Source organism: Jaculus jaculus, chromosome 2 (genome assembly GCF_020740685.1).
Source record: "Jaculus jaculus isolate mJacJac1 chromosome 2, mJacJac1.mat.Y.cur, whole genome shotgun sequence".
Taxonomy (NCBI): Eukaryota; Metazoa; Chordata; class Mammalia; order Rodentia; family Dipodidae; genus Jaculus; species Jaculus jaculus.
The window spans coordinates 205,744,664-205,762,584 of record NC_059103.1 but is presented as its reverse complement, the minus strand read 5'-3'; the positions used below and the strand labels follow the sequence as shown (position 1 = coordinate 205,762,584).

The window sequence follows — 17,921 nt, the reverse complement described above, 5'->3', positions numbered from 1 at the left end:
TTCAAAAGCATGTCCCTTCTGAGGAATGGCTCTTTCCTGCCAATTTTCCATAACTGACCATCTACTCTATTAGTTTGTTTCCCATTAGTATAATGAAATATCTGAGGCTGAGAACTTAATAAAGAAAAGCAGTAATTTATAGGTCCACAGTTCTGGGGTTCCAAGGCATGGGACCAGCATGTGCTTCACATAGGTTTCAATAGCAGGTGACGTTACAATAATGGAGGAGTAGGGAGAGGAGGCAACCACGTGACTGGGGAGAAAGCTGGAGAGACAGAACAGGGCACTAACCAGAGTCCATGAGAATTACATTACCACTTTCTGAGGGAAGTTACCCGAGGGACCTAATGATATTACACTGGCTTCATTTCCTAAAGATCTCACTACTTTTTAATACTGTCACACTGAGAACCAAGCTTTCAACAAGTCACCATTCAACAGCTCACTTTTGGGGGACTTGTGCATTACATTGTATCTACAAACTGCATTAAATTACTTTTAATGCAGTGTTAACTTCATTAACTTGTTTTCTTTATTCAGTTATGTCAGTGAGGCACTCTGTACTGTGACAAGCATCCCACAGAATTCCCTAGTGAAAATGAACATTGGGAACAATAGGAAGCATTCCTCTAAGGGCTCTGTCCTCAGTTCTTTCCCTGGTCTTTCCTGTTCAATTCCAAAGGAAAGGAAATTCACATTATTTTCATCAACCTATTACCATTATGAGTGGAAACTGGGATTTTAGGAGAGAAATCACATTGCCAAAGTAAAACTTTTTTTCTCAATTATCTAGGTGCTTGTTCCCTTCCAATAAAGCAGTTGATTCCAAGTAGATTGCAAATCAGACAGCTTCCAAAGACTCAGATTGAATCACAGGCATTCAGCAGAGGCATTCCTCGAGGGCTGTCAAGTCTGGATTAGAGACAGGAGAAAGAAATGCATAATTCATCAACACACACACACACAGGAAATGCACTATCTAGTCAGTCATAAACTAGCTTAACTACCACAGATAGAAGGGTGGAACCTCAATTTAAGCTAACTCTACTTTGGTTTCCCTGTGTCAATTCTCAGTACTCTTTTCTCTGAAAGACCAGGCAGGTTTCAACCCTCAACTCTCCTTGGCAGTAAACTGGGTCCCTTTTCAAAATCTTTTCTCTTCTCACCTGCAGCACCTCATGGGTGCAGCCTAGAGGGTAACATGGGTTTTTTTTTTTTTTTCTATATCATTATTCCTTAAAGTTTATCCATTCACTCATCAAATAGATGAATGTAACTTTTTCCATCTAACAATAGAGAGCACATTACTTCTTTTGGTACTAGCAGGGCATATGTGTGCAGACTGGGCAGCCTAATGCTGACATGCCATCAGTGACATAAAGTGACCTTCGTTAAGCAAGGACTTCTCGTGCAATTGCAGAAAAGATGAACAACCCTGACAATCACAGGCCTTGAGTTGCAGGAGGAAAGCAAGTGAAAGAAAGGAAATTGCATCATACTATGGAAAGGGTGTGACGTGAGAAGAATGAAATGCTGAAGATGGGGCACCTGATGGAATTGACCCTCCCACAGGGCCAGATGGGTGTGGGAGCACTGCTGTGTTCTGTTCATGTCTGCTGACCTGAACTCCATGCTGCCCTTCACTGCCTGTGTCCTTTGATTATTAGATGAGGTTGTGAGTCACTCTTGACTCTTGATATTAATAGCTACATTGGATTGGGTGTGTTTATAGTAAAAGGGATGAGTTTGGCATGTTTAAACACAGGCAGAGAGCTCTGGGTTATAGAGGAAGTCCTTCAAGAAATGATGCATCAGATACCTTCCAGGTTAATGAGTCTTTACGAAAAACTTGCCATATACTCAATGCAATGGGGTGGATACAAAAATGAACTCAACTGTCTTTGATTTCAGAAGCCTTAAATGCAAGAGTGTGTGTATACCAAATTAGGGAGCAGGCAATCAAGAAGGAGGGGGGACAAGTGAAGAGTTAAGTCAAAATATATACATAAATAGTCAAAGAAGATTTTCTACCATAAAGGAAGCTGTTGATGAGAATGTTTCTGTCGGATAGTAGAAACATGATACAATTGCTTTTAGTTGAGAACACCAGCGAGTGGGAGGCAATACCAAAGCAAGTGAGATGGTAACACTGCAGGCCAGGCCAGGTCATGTCTGTTCCAGGAAGCCCTGCCTGCCCACACTCCCCACCCCTTTTGGCATGGGGAAACGTCCTTCCTGGTATTCACTTGGCCTCCATGCTAGCCTCATACTTGCATTTACCATACAGAAACATAACTTCACCTTTGACCTTTGCATGTACATAACTCTTGTTAGACTCTGAAATCTTGAAACTGGCCACATGCCTTGTTTTGCAACCTTGGCCCTTATGGTAGAGACTTCTTAAAGTCTGTTGAGAGGAACTGGGTTCTCCATGTGGTAGAGAGTTTAGTATGGCTTCCCAGTGAAGAGTTGGTAGGGTAAGTGATGCCACTTTGGAAATCAGGAATAAAGGTTTCAGAAATTATCCCAAGGTTCTCACAGCGAATATGCAAAGAATTACTACTCAGAGAGATTGTTAGAACTGAATACCTCCTTGAGAATTTGAGTCATAAAGCCTGGGATCAGAAAGAGGAACTTATTCTATGTTTCCTAGCTGATTCTGAAGCAGAGTTTCTACCTACATTACAGAAACTCTGCCCTTGTCACAGTTTTCCTATAAGATGGCAACTTTTCTTTCCAGTTAATTTCTCATTTCATCTTAAAACTCAGACAGAAAAAAAAAAGAAAAGAAAAAAAAACAAATAGAAGCCGGGCGTAGTGGCGTACGCCTTTAATCCCAGCACTTGGGAGGCAGAGGTAGGAGGATCACCATGAGTTCGAGGCCACCCTGAGAATACAGAGTGAATTCCAGGTCAGCCTGGGCTACAGTGAGAACCTACCTCAAAAAACCAAAAAAAAAAAAAAAAAAAATCTCAGACAGAAGGGATTTTGCAATTCTCACTGTCTGACGAACTACAACAAATGTTTTCACTTCTAAAAGTTGAGTTTAAAACTGGTTTTTTGAAAGAATTCATTCATTCACTTACTTCTTGTTCTGGAGCTCAAATCTAGGCCTTGTACATTCTTGGCAAGCTCTCTCCACTTAGCTCCAGACCAAGCCAACCCCTTCGCTCTACATTTTGGGTAGGGCTGGAGATCAGAACTAGGGTGTTGAGCATGCTAAGAAACAGAAATCTTTTGATTATAGACATTCTTGTCAGTCTTGTCTTGACTGGTGATCTTCCTGGCATATAAAATTGAACCTTCCTACAAACATGTAGGTAGTGTTGGATTAAGGCTCACTTCTTAGTCTCCACATAGATCTACAATGATCTAGATTACAGCTAGAAGCAGAAAGTATGCATCTGAGCAGTGTTTTAAACATATTGCATGAAACTCATAGGGCTAAAGAACAGAATTGGTTTTTTTTTTTTTTTTTTTTTTTTTTTTTTTTTTGTATTTCAAGGTAGGGTCTCCACTGTAGGCCAGGCTGACCTGGAATTCACTGTGTAGTCTCAGGGTAGTCTTGAATTCATGGCGATCCTCCTACCTCTGCCTCCCAAATGCCGGGATTAAAGGTGTGCACCACCATACCTGGCTTAAAGAACAGAGATTTTTATGGTGACCCCCTAACCAATTTTCTAATTATCATGTTAAACAAACCTTAGCTATTAGTGACCGTCCCCCTAAATCTGCATGACTTGGCAATGATGGGACATGTCACTAAAGAGGGTCATACCCCAAATAAATCTTCCTTCATCCCATTACAATTTCAGAATCAGCAGCAAGATTTCATAAACAGGGATCCGGAGGCCAATACCCTAATCCAAGTTGCAGACCTTAATCACCAAGCTATGGAGGCTGGTCTCTGCCATCACAGTGAAGTGAAGGTCATTAACGCAGTCCTTTCTGCAATGAAAGGGCACTGAGAAGCCTATTTGAAATTCTGTGAGCATCCTCTAGTCCCAGGAACCCTCGGGAATGTGCTGGCCTGTGGTCATCAGCACATGGTGGGGGAGGAGTCATTAGGAGAGAAAGATCATTTCACGGACAGTTTGCCAGCCATTTGGGAAGCTATAAGATAAAGACCTCTTAATATGAGATATTTATAAAGAATTATGCTATGAATCTATAAAAAGCACTTTTAAAGCAATTGAAAAGAACACTTATTTCCAAAGTCTTGGGGCCTTAAAATTTAAATCAGTTTACTTTGAGATGACTCTAAGAAGCAGGGGAATACCACTACTAGATTGAAGCAGCACCAGAGAGTAGCCTTCTGGTCTGATGGGGACCTTTCCTGTGTGTGGCCCTTGCCATAACAAACCCTGCTCAGATGTCAGACCCTGGCATCTTTGACCAGTGGTAGCACTTACCCAGCACAGGTGGCAGCTTTGAAATAACTGGCAAGGCTGAGAAACAGTGATTTCACAATGCCTTTGGTGGAAAAAAGCAAGATTTTTACAAACTTAAATGAACAAAATTCACATGAGACAAAGGAATTAGGTCTCCCATACAGGACAAGGTTACTTACAAGCAATAGTCACCACCAGTGCACACGTGAAGACCTTGGCTAATTCTCCTCCCATGAGCCACCTGAAACAACAGGAATGCTTAGCTGTAGCGTGCTAACACAGCATTCCAAGCACATGCAATGCTCTTCCAGACCTAGTGCTGACTCAGGACAAAGCAACAGTAATGCAAGTAGTGTAGTACTGGCTAAGGGGTGACAGAGAGACCCATGAAAGAGGCCAGAGAACCCAGAAGTCAGTGCATGTAGATACAGTAAACTGATCTCTAACAGAGCTGCAAAGACAATTAAATGGAATGATAGTCCCTTCAACAAATGGCATTGAAATAATTTGAAATTTGCATATGAAAGAATGAGCCTTCACATATATCTCCTATCTTTTTAAAAATATTTAATTAATTTATTTATTTGAGAGAGACAGACAGAGAAAGAGGAAGAGACAGAGAAAAAGACTAAATGGGCATGCCAGAACCTTCAGCCACTGCAAATGAACTCCAGATGCATGTGCCCCATTGTGCATCTGGCTTACATGGGTCCTGGGGAACCGAACCAGGATCCTTAGGCTTCGCAGGCAAACACCTTAACCACTAAGCCATTTCCCCAGCCCCCATATGTCCTATCTTATACATAGTTAAAGTCAAAATGAGTGATAGATTAAATTGTAAACTGTAAAAGTATAAAACTTCAGGGTTAAATCATGAATGAAAACTGCATGACCTTGTGTTTGGTAATAAATTATTAAATACATGATATGTGAAGAAAATGATTCACTGAACTCTATGAAAACATTTTTAAAACTTTTATCTGTGTGAAAGACACTGCTAGAGGATGTCCAGACAGTGCACAGCCTGGGAGAAAATATCTGTAATGTCACCTATCTAGTAAAGGACTTTGAGCTAAAATGTGTAAGAACAATTGAACCTCAACAATATGGACAAAGACTGATAACATGTATGTATGCAAATGCTATAAAAAACTATTAGCTTGTATGGTAGCTTAAAAATATATCAATTAAAAAATAACACTATATCACCACTGAAGATACTCAACAGTGGACACTGCAAGCTTTATAATTGGCTAGCCAAATGAGCCAACGGGTGCAATAGTGGCACATCTATCATAGTGGAAAATAACTGCCTTCCAATTGCACTGGAGGCCTGCTCCATGGGAGGGAATACATCCCTGATACTAAAAACTTAAAATGGGTAATCATGAGCCCTAGGGGTGTAACATCTGCTGGTGTCTGGATAAATGTATATGCTATGCTTATCAAACTGCCCAGTAAGCACTTCTCTTAATATTCATACCCTTATACTAATACTATTCTCACTTTGGGTAGAGAATCTTCTTTTCAGATGGCAGTGACCTTGGGACAACTCAGAAGGTATCATGGTGATGGAAAGAAGTGACTGGAGTACTGAGTAATATCTTGATCACACCTTCCAAGGCTCAGGGTCTAATGCGGAAGAGGAGGCAGAAAGAATGTAAGAGCCAAAGGAAGGGTAGGACTCCTTACAAAATGTTCTCTCCAGACATAAAATGGCCTGGATATCCATAACCTCATAGTGCCTTACACTACCTACACAAGACCATCATTATAGGAGGAAAAGATCATGACATCAAAATAAAAGAGAGACTGATTGAGATGGGGAGGGCATAAGATGGAGAATGGAATTTCAAAGGGGAAAGTGGGGGGAGGGAGGATATTACCATGGGATAGTTTTTATAATCATGTAAAATGTTAAAAAAAATTGAGAATAAATAAATAAATAAAATTAGACCCACATCAAATATAGGTGGAAGATATGGGCACACACAAAAGTATCTCAAGAAAGAACATGTACATGTGCAGATGAGTATCTAAAAACATTTTCAACATCATTTGTTAATAGATAATGGAAATTTAGAAAGTGAGATGCTAATGTATATTTATTTGAATGGCTCAGCCCCTCAAAGTGAGCCTAACAAATGTTGGAGAGAGTCTAATGCCACTGGAACTCTCCTTCATTACTGAAAGGAATGAGCAATGCAAGGAATTTGAACCACAGTTTGGAACTTTCTTGTAAAATAAAAGGAAGGCTTATTATCTGATCACGTAATACTATTTGTTGATGTAAGCTCAGTTCCATTCAAATCTCGTGTCTGTCAAAAAGAAAGACAAGTCAGAACGGCACATTTATTGTTGTCTTGTGCTGGAACCTTTTATAAAGATGTGTGTTAGAGGAGGTGTGGTGGTTTGAATAAAATAGATGGCCCTCAATATATTCAGTTCTTTATTGTTTGTAGTTTACATCTGTTGGCTTCCTGGCTGGAGGCATTGTCACTGGGTGGATCTTTAGGTATGGTGGAGGGTTTCAGATTTCAATCTAAAGATATGCAAAGTGTACCTAGCTGGAGTTCTTGAAGTGTGTTGTGGCTTTGGCTTTTGGCTTGTACTTATCTCTCTCTGCTTGGTCCTGTGAAGGCAGGCCAGCTTCTTCTGCCATTTATGGAACTTCCCCTGGATCTGTAGGCTTCAATAAATATCCCTTCCTCCATAACTGTGTCTGGTCTGAAAATTCATCTCAGCAAACCTGAATCTGTCTGCTACAGAACTCGGTACCAAGGAGTGGACTGACATGAACCTGACCATGTAGATGTTGATCTATTGGAATCTTTGTTTTGGAGGAATAGGCAGGGACTTTGTGCTTGCAACTGAAGATGTCTTCTGGAGTGGTAAGCCAAGTTTTATGGACTATTCTGATGAGAGTCTGAGAATGCTATGTGCAGACAGCATTGAACTTCGAGGCTTGGCTTATGAGCTTTCTAAGGGGATGGAAAGACTGCAGAGGATTTTGTTGGAACTGGGCTATTGGCATAAAGGCTGGCTGCATCCTGCTGCCCAGGCCCAGAGAGTTTGATCAAGGTTAAATTTATAATGGACTGGTGTGCTTGGCTAGAGATACTGGACTGAGAGATTTAAGATTTTAAGCTGGAAAACCTCAAGCAAGTTAAAATTACAGGCACTGAGACTGGTTTTAGGTTACTGAATCTTCTATTGTCAAACACATTAGCAATCTTAAGGAAGATGGTCCACTTGCTTTACAATGGAAAGGATGCGTGAGGAAAGACTATCATAGAAATGCAAACACTTTTGGAAAGAGTTGACTGGAGAAGGAGCTGCTTTTCAAGGTTATGGTTTATTTTGTCTGTGAATTAAGGATATGGCTGTGTCCTGCACACCTGGTATTGGTTTCAGATGCATGAAAACTGTGAGGAGTGGTCATGAATTGCACATGCTTCCAGGATCTGCCACTGAGATGTGGCATGAGGTAGGGCCTAATGCCCTGAAAGGCTGAAAGAGCCTTTGGAAAATGTGAGGAGTGGTCATGAATTGTACCCGGTTCCAGGAGCTGCTTCTGAGATGCAGTATGAGGCAGGACAAGATGCCATGATAGGCTGAAAGAGCCTTTGGAAGATGGACTGTGGTTTGTATGAAGACCTGAAGATGTTTTGTATATATCAGGACTGTGCAAGGGCTACCATAGAGCGCATTATTGGCCTGGGATGGAAGTGTCCCCTGGCTATTCTGCTCAGCTGGAGGGGTGGAATTGTAAAATCTGGAGACTGTCAGTTGAACTTGAACTGCAGAAGTTTGATGTTTGTTTGATGGTGGTTGAGTTTGCATTGCTTTATTTTCTCCTTGCTATGTCTTATACCAGTTGAAAATGTTTATTCTGTGCCTTTACATGTTAGAAATGTTTAACTTATTTGATTTTACAGGTCTTAATGTCTTAAATTGGTCAGGACTCTGGGGACCTTTGAAATTGGACTGAATATAATTTACAATGTGTGATGGTTATAAATCTATTGGGAGCCAGGGGCGGAATGTAGTGATTTGAATAGAATAGATAGCCCCCAATATATATTCAGTTCTTTATTGTTTGTAGTTTACATCTGCTGGCTTCCTGGCTGCAGGCATTGTCACTGGGTGGATCTTTAGGTATGGTGGAGGGTTTCAGATTTCAATCTAAAGATATGCATTGGGCTGGAGAGATGGCTTAGTGGTTAAGCGCTTGCCTGTGAAGCCTAAGGACCCCGGTTCGAGGCTCGGTTCTCCAGGTCCCACGTTAGCCAGATGCACAAGGGGCACACCTATCTGGAGTTCATTTGCAGAGGCTGGAAGCCCTGGCGTGCCCATTCTCTCTCTCTCCCTCTATCTGTCTTTCTCTCTGTGTCTGTCGCTCTCAAATAAATAAATAAAAAAATTTAAAAAAAAATTTAAAGATATGCAAAGTGTACCTAGATGGAGTTCTTGAAGTGTGCTGTGGCTTTTGGCTTTTGGCTTGTACTTATCTCTCTCTGCTTGGTCCTGTGAAGGCAAGCCAGCTTCTTCTGCCATTTATGGAACTTCCCCTGGATCTGTAGGCTTCAATAAATATCCCTTCCTCCATAACTGTGTCTGTTCTGAAAGTTCATCTCAGCAAACCTGAATCTGTCTGCTACAGGAAGTGAATAGTTTTCTACACTAGGCATTTATAAGAAAAAGCATGCTATGAGAAATAAACCATTCTGGCAGAGTCAGGGATTGAGAAAAGACAGAAGTGGGGGAAAAGCTGTACTTCCATGTGGAGGAAAATTCAACATGAACTTGAAGCCTATGTTTCCATCCCATCTCCTTTTGATTTTGTCAATAGTCACCTCTAACTTAAAAAAAAAATAGAAAGTAAAAATGAATTATCTATTAATTTATGCAACAACGTGGATGAATTTTAAATGCATTTTGACATGTGAAATAAGGAAGACCAAACAGGGTGCATAGGGTTTCATGTTGATTTTAAATTTAATTTAAGTGACATTTTCAAAATGTGTGTGTGTGTGTGTGTGTGTGTGTGTGTGTGTGTATAAAGGAATATAGAAACCAATCTGCAAGAGCTCCTGATGGTGAAAATGTGCACAATTGGGGCTGTAGAGATGGCTTAGTGGTTAAGTGCTTGCCTGCGAAGCCTAAGGACTCCAATTCTAGGCTCAATTCTCCAGGACTCACATAAGCCAGATGCACAAGATGGCACATGCATCTGGAGTTCATTTGCAGTGGCTGGAGGCCCAGATGTACCCATTTTCTCTCTATCTGCCTCTTTCTCTCTCTGATGGCTGTTGCTCTCAAATTAATAAATAAAAATAAACAATTAAAAATGGAAAGAATTTATCAACAAAATAAAGACCTTTAACAAAGTGTTGGATTATACATCCAGAGCATAAAATAAAGATGCATGAGTAAGTGCATATAGATATAAATAAATGTTTAAATTTTGAGTTTTTAACCTTTCTATAATGCCATTTTTTCCTCCAGGATCCCATCCAGACAACACATTATGCTTCATTAGTCATCATATGTCCTTTAGTTCCTCTGGGCTGTAACAGCCTGGTTTTGATGACCTTGACAATTCTGTGGAGGACTGCTCAGATAATGTGCAGAAGGGCCCTCGGCTAGGGTTTTCTCATGGTTAGGCTGAGGTTTTTGAGACCACAAGGTAAAGTTCCCCAGTGCATCCTGTCAAGGGCATGTGCAATTAGCAAAGTGTGTCCCTGTGGTGCTTCCCTTGCTCACCTGAGCGGGCACTGGCCAACTGTGCCACCAGACAGACACCATGTCTCTCTTTCCCTTCTTCCTTAACCAAATCCTTGGAGATGAACACACCTCATGCAAAAAGGTTAGGGAGCTAAGTCCGGCTTCTTAAGGGGAGGACTTCTATAAGTGCATCAGCCCAAGAGCAACACTTCATTAGCTATTCTGTGATGCACAGCACAGGGTTCCCTAATCAACTTGGGTGTTTGGAATGTATGAAGATAAATCATATGAGTCCTCAGTATGTGATTTTACCAAGACTTTTTTAAATATATATATTAATGGATTGAATTACCTTCCAACTTGAGAATGCAGAACTTTAAATTTTTATTTTAATTAAAAAAAATTTTTTTGTTCATTTTTTATTTATTTATTTGAGAGTGACACAGAGAGAGAAAGAGACAGAGAGAGAGAGATTGAGAACGGGCGTGCCAGGGCCTCTAGCCACTGCAAACGAACTCCAGATGCGTGCGCCCCCCTTGTGCATCTGGCTAACATGGGTCCTGGGGAACCGAGCCTCGAACCGGGGTCCTTAGGCTTCACAGGCAAGCGTTTAACCACTAAGCCATATCTCCAGCCCTAAAATTTTATTTTTAATCATAGAACCTCCCCACTGTTTTCTCTTGGTCCCATTGTGATTGAGAAATGCTTTGCAAACCTCATAATTAGGTGGACAGCTTGTTTTAAAATATTCTCACTAGTCCTAAATTTGTATCTCAAGAGAAATGATCTAGGAGTTAGTATTTGAAAAGCAGTCCCTTCAAATGATGGGGAGGTCTTTGACCATCAAGAGGCAAAATGTGAGAACAAGCAGCATTTGCTGCCCAGAATTCAAAGACTTTAAACCCTCTAGATCAAGCTATTCATATTTGGTTCATCATTTCAACAAGTATCAGTGAGCCTTTGTTACTGAGGACACTGAAATGAAAGATACCTGTCCTCTCCCACAGACTCCACATATTCTCACAGTGAAAGATAGTTAAGATATCTGTTTTTATTGAAAGTCAGCATTGGGGCATGCTCCAAAGAAAAGAAAAGCAAGGCATTTGTGTGATATAATGGTGCACTACCTAGAAGGGTTGTCAGGAAGGTCATTCTAATGATACTACACTTTAATAGAGTCTGGGAAGAAATGGAGTCATGTGTTATGAAGCTAAGAGAAATAGAGTTGTGTTATGAGCATAAGATAAATAGTCCCGTGTTACAAGCCTGAGAGAAACAGACTTATGCCTGGCAAAGGAAACAATAATTGCAAAGGCTCTGAGGCATAAACAGGCTTAATACCGATAGAACTTGATCATTTCCTTACAATCTTGAGGAAAGAAAGGCCAAGTCTGCAAGGAAGGACCCATGGGACAGGAGGTAGAGCACAAACATACCTGTAGTTAGGCTTAAACATTGTGAACTCTGAATGCTGAGCAGAAAACTCTGGAGCAGATAATGTATTTTTGAAAGCAAAGCGAAAGCTGCCAGATGCAAGATGAAGTTGCTTATGTCAACCATAACAACAACAACAAAAAGAAATCTAAGAGCTTATAAAGTGTCTTACACATGCTTGTCTGATAGCAATTATTCCACAAGTCCCTACCAGGACCATAGGTTTCCAAGAAGCCACCACACCCTTATTCACAAAGCATTTCCACCAAGACATCTACCAACCAAATGGCCTTCAACCTCAGGCTGACATCATGCTTATTATTAGTCTGTGTGGCCAGAAATTGCTGTTTCAAAATATCTGACATCCTCCTTTTCATTTCTGCCATTACATGTTTCCCCTTGCCTCAGCCTCCTTGAAGATGCCCATGGCTGCCTGTGTTGTCCCAATCTGATGCTCAGTTAGTTCCAAATAAGTATTGTTATCCTTGGGAGGATTTCTTTCTGACTCCTTTGCTTTAGTTGGGCATATCTTAGGAACAAGACACAGTATGGAGAAGTGGACTCTTACTGTAAACTCCAAGTTCCTTACTGAGGACTTCTGAGCACCCTTAAATTCCAGTAAGAAGCCAGTTATCCTTGAAACAGAGGCTGACATATGAAAATATCAAACTTTAAGTGGGACACACTGGCATATATATGCTTTCTTAGAGGATGGGAGAAGGAATAAAAAGGCACTTATAGCAGAAAAGTGAACTAGACTTAGCTGCATAGCTACCTCAAGTGCTCTGAGGAAGAAATCAAGGAAATCACTAATCATTTACAGCTCCACTAATTATGAACTACTAGTGCATGAAAATAAAAAAGGAATTACCTTGCACATGCAGAAATGATTAGGCACACTGCAAGCAGGGTCACCTGCAAGGAAACCCCATACAGCACACTGGGTTCTAGTGGGAAGAACAGAGAGGAATTCATCTCAGATCATTACTGATTAATATCAGGACAACGACTACATAGAAAAGTTCTCCCCCTTGCAGTTTTTCAAATTTTTTAATCTTTTTTTTATGAGAGAGACACAGAGTGAAAGAGAGAGAAAATTGGTGTACCAGGGCCTCCAGCCACTGCAATCAAACTCCAGATGTGTGTGCCATCTTGTGTGCATGTTGTGTGACCTTGCAAACTTGTGTTACCTTGTGCATATGGCTTATGTGGGATGTGGAGAGTCAAATATGTGTCCTTAGGTTTTTCAAGCAAGCCCCCTGTTGTGGTTTGAATAGATGGTCCCCAATATATTCAATTTTTTATTTGTTTGTAGTTTGCATCTGCAGCCACCTGGCTGGAGGCAGTGTCACCAGGTGGATCTTAAGGTGTGGTGGGGGGTTTCAGATTTCAATCTAAAGATATGCAAAGTGTGCCTAGCTGGAGTTCCTGAAGTGTACTGTGCTGTGTGGCTTTTGGCTTGTGCTTCTCTCTGTGTGTGTTTGGTCCTGTGAAGAAAGCAGGTCAGCTCCTTCTGCCATTATGAACTTCCCTTGGATCTGTAGGCTTCAATAAATATCCCTTCCTTCATAACTGTGCCTGGTCTGGAAGTTCATCTCAGAAAACCTGAAGCTGTCTGCTACACCCCTCCACACAGTTTTTAAATACACATCAGTTTAAGCAATTTGTCCTAAATAACAAGATTGAATAATGTGACATTATACAAGTACCATTCATTAGAGAATCCTGCACATAATTAGTTTCCTCCATCCCTGTAAAAGACCTCACACAGTTTGGGGCTTGCCTTTTGCTTTATTGTTGGGAAAAGGCTTTGTAGAATTAATGACAATATTAGAATCTAAGGACCAAGATCATGATGACAATGACAATCACACAAATGAGAATAACTAGAATGTGTGAAGCACTTTATAATTCACAAACCCCTGTTGTAATCTACTCATCCCATCAGCCCAATAGCCTCGCCAGGCAAGAACGATATCTTAGTTCTGCAAACAAGAAGACCAGGACAGAGAGAAATGATGGAACCATCCAGGGTCACACACTATGGAGGTACCAGGGCCTATATTTAAAAATCACATCTAGACAGAACATAATGTTTTGTTTGAAGTGGATCAGGGAAAGACAATTCCAGGTTTCCATACTGGAAGTTGTTGAAGAACAAAAAGAAAACATGAATATGTTATAAAATATTTTTCCCTTGTCACACTTTTTGCAACCTGTAAAACTTATCAACACTGTCACCCCATGGTGGAAAAGACAGCAAGAGTTGCAGGAGTTATAAACTTGGTGTAGGCATTTCCTTCTTGCTGCTGTGACAAAACACCTGACTAGAAAGAAAAGGAATATTGTGGCTTACAGTTTCAAGGAGGAGCCCCCTCACAATGAGGAAAACATGGTAAGAACAGCCAGCCGACTGTTAACACATCACCATAGCAGCAAAAAGAAGTAGTCTGTATTTGAATTCAAGCTGGGCTATATTACCCCAAAACCAATCGCAGTGACACATATGAGGTTATCGGGGACATTTTACATTCAAATTGCCACAGATGGGAATTAAACCAATCATGAACTTGAGTTTTATGATAATTACCTTAACGATCACCACATAAAGACTTAAGGAAATCTGTAAACATACCTCAGTTAATTTTTCAGCTTAGTCTTGCAATAGTGGTTTAAAACTTAGAATTACTTTATAATATGAATGTATTTATTTTTGTTATTTATGCTGAGAATGAGGGGTGATTCAGCTATAAACCCTCCCAAGCCCATGGTTTGAGTAGAATCCTGGAAATTCAAACTTATATCTCTGCAAGCATAGAATGCTTCATGTATATGTGAAATAAATAAGTCACAGTGGGTTCCACAGAACACTCAGCCACTGAGAGTGTTTCTGCTCTTCACCTCCGCTGATTTCACGTGGAATCTGAAAAAACACATTTCCTAACCAAAGGAACAAATGCAGCTTCTACAAAGGGATGGGTTGTGTACGTTTGAATCTATTATTTATTGACTCCTTCCTTCAGCAGTTATTTTTGTTGTTGTTGTTGTTTATTTTTATTTATTTATTTGAGAGCAATAGACAGAGAGAGACAGAGGGAGGGAGGGAGAGAGAGAGAGAGAGAGAGAGAAGATGGGTGCACCAGGGCCTGAAGCCACTGCAAACGAACTCCAGTTGCATGTGCCTCCTTGTGCATCTGGCTTATGTGGGTTCTGGAGACTTGAGTTTCAAACAGGGTTCCTTAAGCTTCACAGGCAAGTGCTTAACCACTGAGCAATCTCTCCAGCCCAGCAGTTATGTTTTTATATCTCCTTTGGCTTAGCTCAAGTAGATCCTCTTTAGGGAAGCCTGCCTCAGTCTTTTCAACTCCCTCAACCCTTGGTGGGCTCCTTCTTGCTCTGCTACTTCCCTCCTTCCATCTCCTTTAGCACACTTTAAACAATGAATGAATTTTCTGTTTTGGTGCCTTATATCCCCTAACCAAACACTTCATACTGTTGGCTATAGTCAGTAGTTCTTTCTTATTTTTTAAGGCAGAACTCAGACTTTCTGTAGGGAAGTTTTTAAATTTTAGTTTTATATGTATGCATATGGTGCGTGTGTGTGTGTGTGTGTGTGTAGCCCAAGTATGCATGTGGAGTCCAGAGGTCAACATTAGGCATCCTGCTCAACCACTTTCCACCCTGCCTTTTGAGACAAGTCCTCTCACTGTAATAAATCTCACCAACTGGACTAGACAAGTTATCTAGAAAGGCCTGGGAATCCTCTTGTTCTCCTCAGCATTAGGATCTCAGATGCTCCAACTGGCATTTTTCATGGGTGCTTCGAGTCCAAACTCAGGTTCTCATATTTGCGCAGCAAGCACTTTACCCACTGAGCATTCTCCCTGGCTCCAGTCCTCTCCATTTTAAGGAGAGCACCTTCTTTCTCTGATCCCCCCCCTCAGCATTTGATCCATGCTGAGGTTTAAGAACTTCCTACACCTATCAGTGACATGATCCGTCTAGCCATGCAACTTGAATCCTTCCAGAACCAACAAAACAAATTCTGGGCTTCTTGTCATAACAGATATAATCTCTTTTGGCTAGAATGGAAATCTGGAAGGTGCAAAGTCACTAGGGGCATGGGAGAAATGCTGGCACAGAAGAGATGGCAGGAAGCAGAAAGTGACAAGATGCTAAGACATTCATGAGCTCTGCCACTGTAAAACTGAGTTTCCCTCAATTGGAAGTCAAAAGCTCCAATTAACACAATGACATCATATAAGACAATGTCCTCAGCATCTGCAACACATCTGGGACAGAATGCTCACTCAAAACGTGCATGCAAAGGAGTGCATGAAAGCCAGAGACCTTCAAGCATGTCAGAACCTAGAGAGGGGGAAATTCCAGTGGCAGTGTACGTGCAGAGTGTCATAGAATCAGATAAAGTTCTCCTAGCATCACCAAGATGGGAGAAGAGAGGACCCCTCCAAGGCAGTCTCGTTTAGAGGGAGCCTTGAGGAAGAGCAGCACCATCCAGCTGGGGAAGTGGGAGAGACATCGCAGCCACAGCAAAGAGCACGCATCCACCCTGGCCGAACACTTCGCAGAGAACACAAAGGCTCCCTCCCTCTGCCAGATGCCAAGATTCTCACCTGTGAGACAGAGATAATGCACTTAGGAATTGCCCCGGCACAGTTAGGGAGCACTGCTCTGTGCCAAGCACTCTGTGGGTACTATGAGACTGAAGGATGACCATGGCCTAGTGCCCATCATTAAGGAGTTCCCAGGCTGATGTGGATGCACAGCAGATAGCAGTGCAAAATTTGAGCAAGAAAGGCTGGAGCTGTGGGAGCTGCAGGAGCACAGAGAAGGGTGGGGTCCTGAGAGGAGACGACTGTTGAGTTTCACTGGGTATTGACAGCCTGATGATAATCTAAACAATCATGATGCCTTTTCTGTCTGTGGAACACCTGGACAAGGAATGTATAGTCCCTTGCATTAGTTGAGTATTCATGTAGATAGAACATGGTATGCTTTGCCCAAATTCTTTTAGTCATCACTTGGTAAGAAGTGGGAATATGTCTATGCACAGATGAGTCTGGCACACTGCTTAGAGACTCTGGTACATTTTCTTCTACATTGGCCCCTAGACTTGTGGCTAACAGTGGGGATTGGAACTTGGAATCTCATCAAGCTGACCAGAGCCAGCTTGGCCCCTTCCCTGCACGTCAGAGTGCATGTTGAGTGACAAATCTGCTACTGGCAAACCCGAGAGTCAGGGGCACCCTGATGGGCTCCTCCCAGGTTTGCTCCTGACAGGAAATACAAAGTATTGTTTCCTTGCAGGGGCATAGCATGAAAGGATATGCTGTTCTTACTTTATTTCAATTCCCTTCCCTTCTTTTGGACACTGTCAAATAATCAGTTAAATATCTAGAGGAACTACCGAAGGCCTGCTCTCAGTTTTATTAAAGTCCAGTATCTTTCCAGGCACCTTTAGGGAGTCTTAGAAAACAAAGCACAGTTGGTCTGGTGCTTGTGAAGGGTCAACCGTGACACCTGAGACAGCTTTTCTGCAAAGGCACCACCTGGCTGCCAGCAGAGGCCCAGGTCCTCTCCTCCTTGCACAGGCAATCCCAGCTCCTGTGTGCATGTCATTGCTATGCTGTCCACAGACTCCAAATAGAAAGAATTCACGGGGTGTGGCAAATGTGAAAAGAACTCACTTGAATGAACCAAAAGCTCCTGCTGTAAATTTTCATGTGCTTTAATCGGGGATGGAAGAGAAGAGTGCTGGGAACTCAAACTGGAGGGTCGTGACAGGATGTGGCCAGAAAAAGCTTCTGAAGCATCTGTGATTGGCTTCTGTGACTCCCAGTCATCGCTCAGAGAGTAGTCTAGATCACCGTCTGGAAAAGCAAAAAAAAAAAAAAAAAGGTTACTGGTGAGTGTGTGTGCATGCACATACATGTGCACATGTGCATGTGCACAACTATGTCCAGTAACTGCCCTGTGCACAGTTTTTAACAATCATAGGAACAGTACCTATGGTGGTTTGAATGTGGAAATGTGAAATGTCATCCCTTCATAACCTCATGTGCTTGTGATTACGCATCCTATGTTATCCCCAGCTGGGGGAGCCTTTGGAAGGTGAAGCCCTGCTAAGAGATGTGTCAGTAGGGGTGCACCTTGGGATTTGTCAGTCCAGCCCTACTGTGTGTTCATATCTCAGCTCACTCTTGCCACTGCTACTCAGCTGGTATATCAAGATGTGGTCCTCAGCTGTCTGCTTTGCAGTCTTTCCCTGCTATGATGAAACTTTCCCTCGAAACTGTGAGTTGAAATCAATCCTTGCCTTCCATCAGGTGCTTTCTGGTGCTTTTCCTG

At 41.7% G+C, this 17,921-nt stretch overlaps 1 protein-coding gene across 1 annotated transcript in view; it reads right to left on the bottom strand.

Moving 5' to 3' along the window:
* Positions 1-766: 766 nt before the first annotated feature.
* Positions 767-17,921, bottom strand: part of Tmem71 (transmembrane protein 71) — a 39,739-nt gene continuing 22,584 nt past the window's right edge. Inside the window, exons 6-10 of the mRNA XM_045144214.1 lie at positions 17,261-17,443; positions 12,424-12,499; positions 4,571-4,632; positions 4,413-4,473; positions 767-912 (exon numbers count right to left, since the gene is read on the bottom strand). Coding sequence (XP_045000149.1) covers positions 861-912; positions 4,413-4,473; positions 4,571-4,632; positions 12,424-12,499; positions 17,261-17,443 — 434 coding nt within the window. The 3' untranslated portion in view covers positions 767-860. The remainder of the gene's footprint in view (positions 913-4,412; positions 4,474-4,570; positions 4,633-12,423; positions 12,500-17,260; positions 17,444-17,921) is intronic.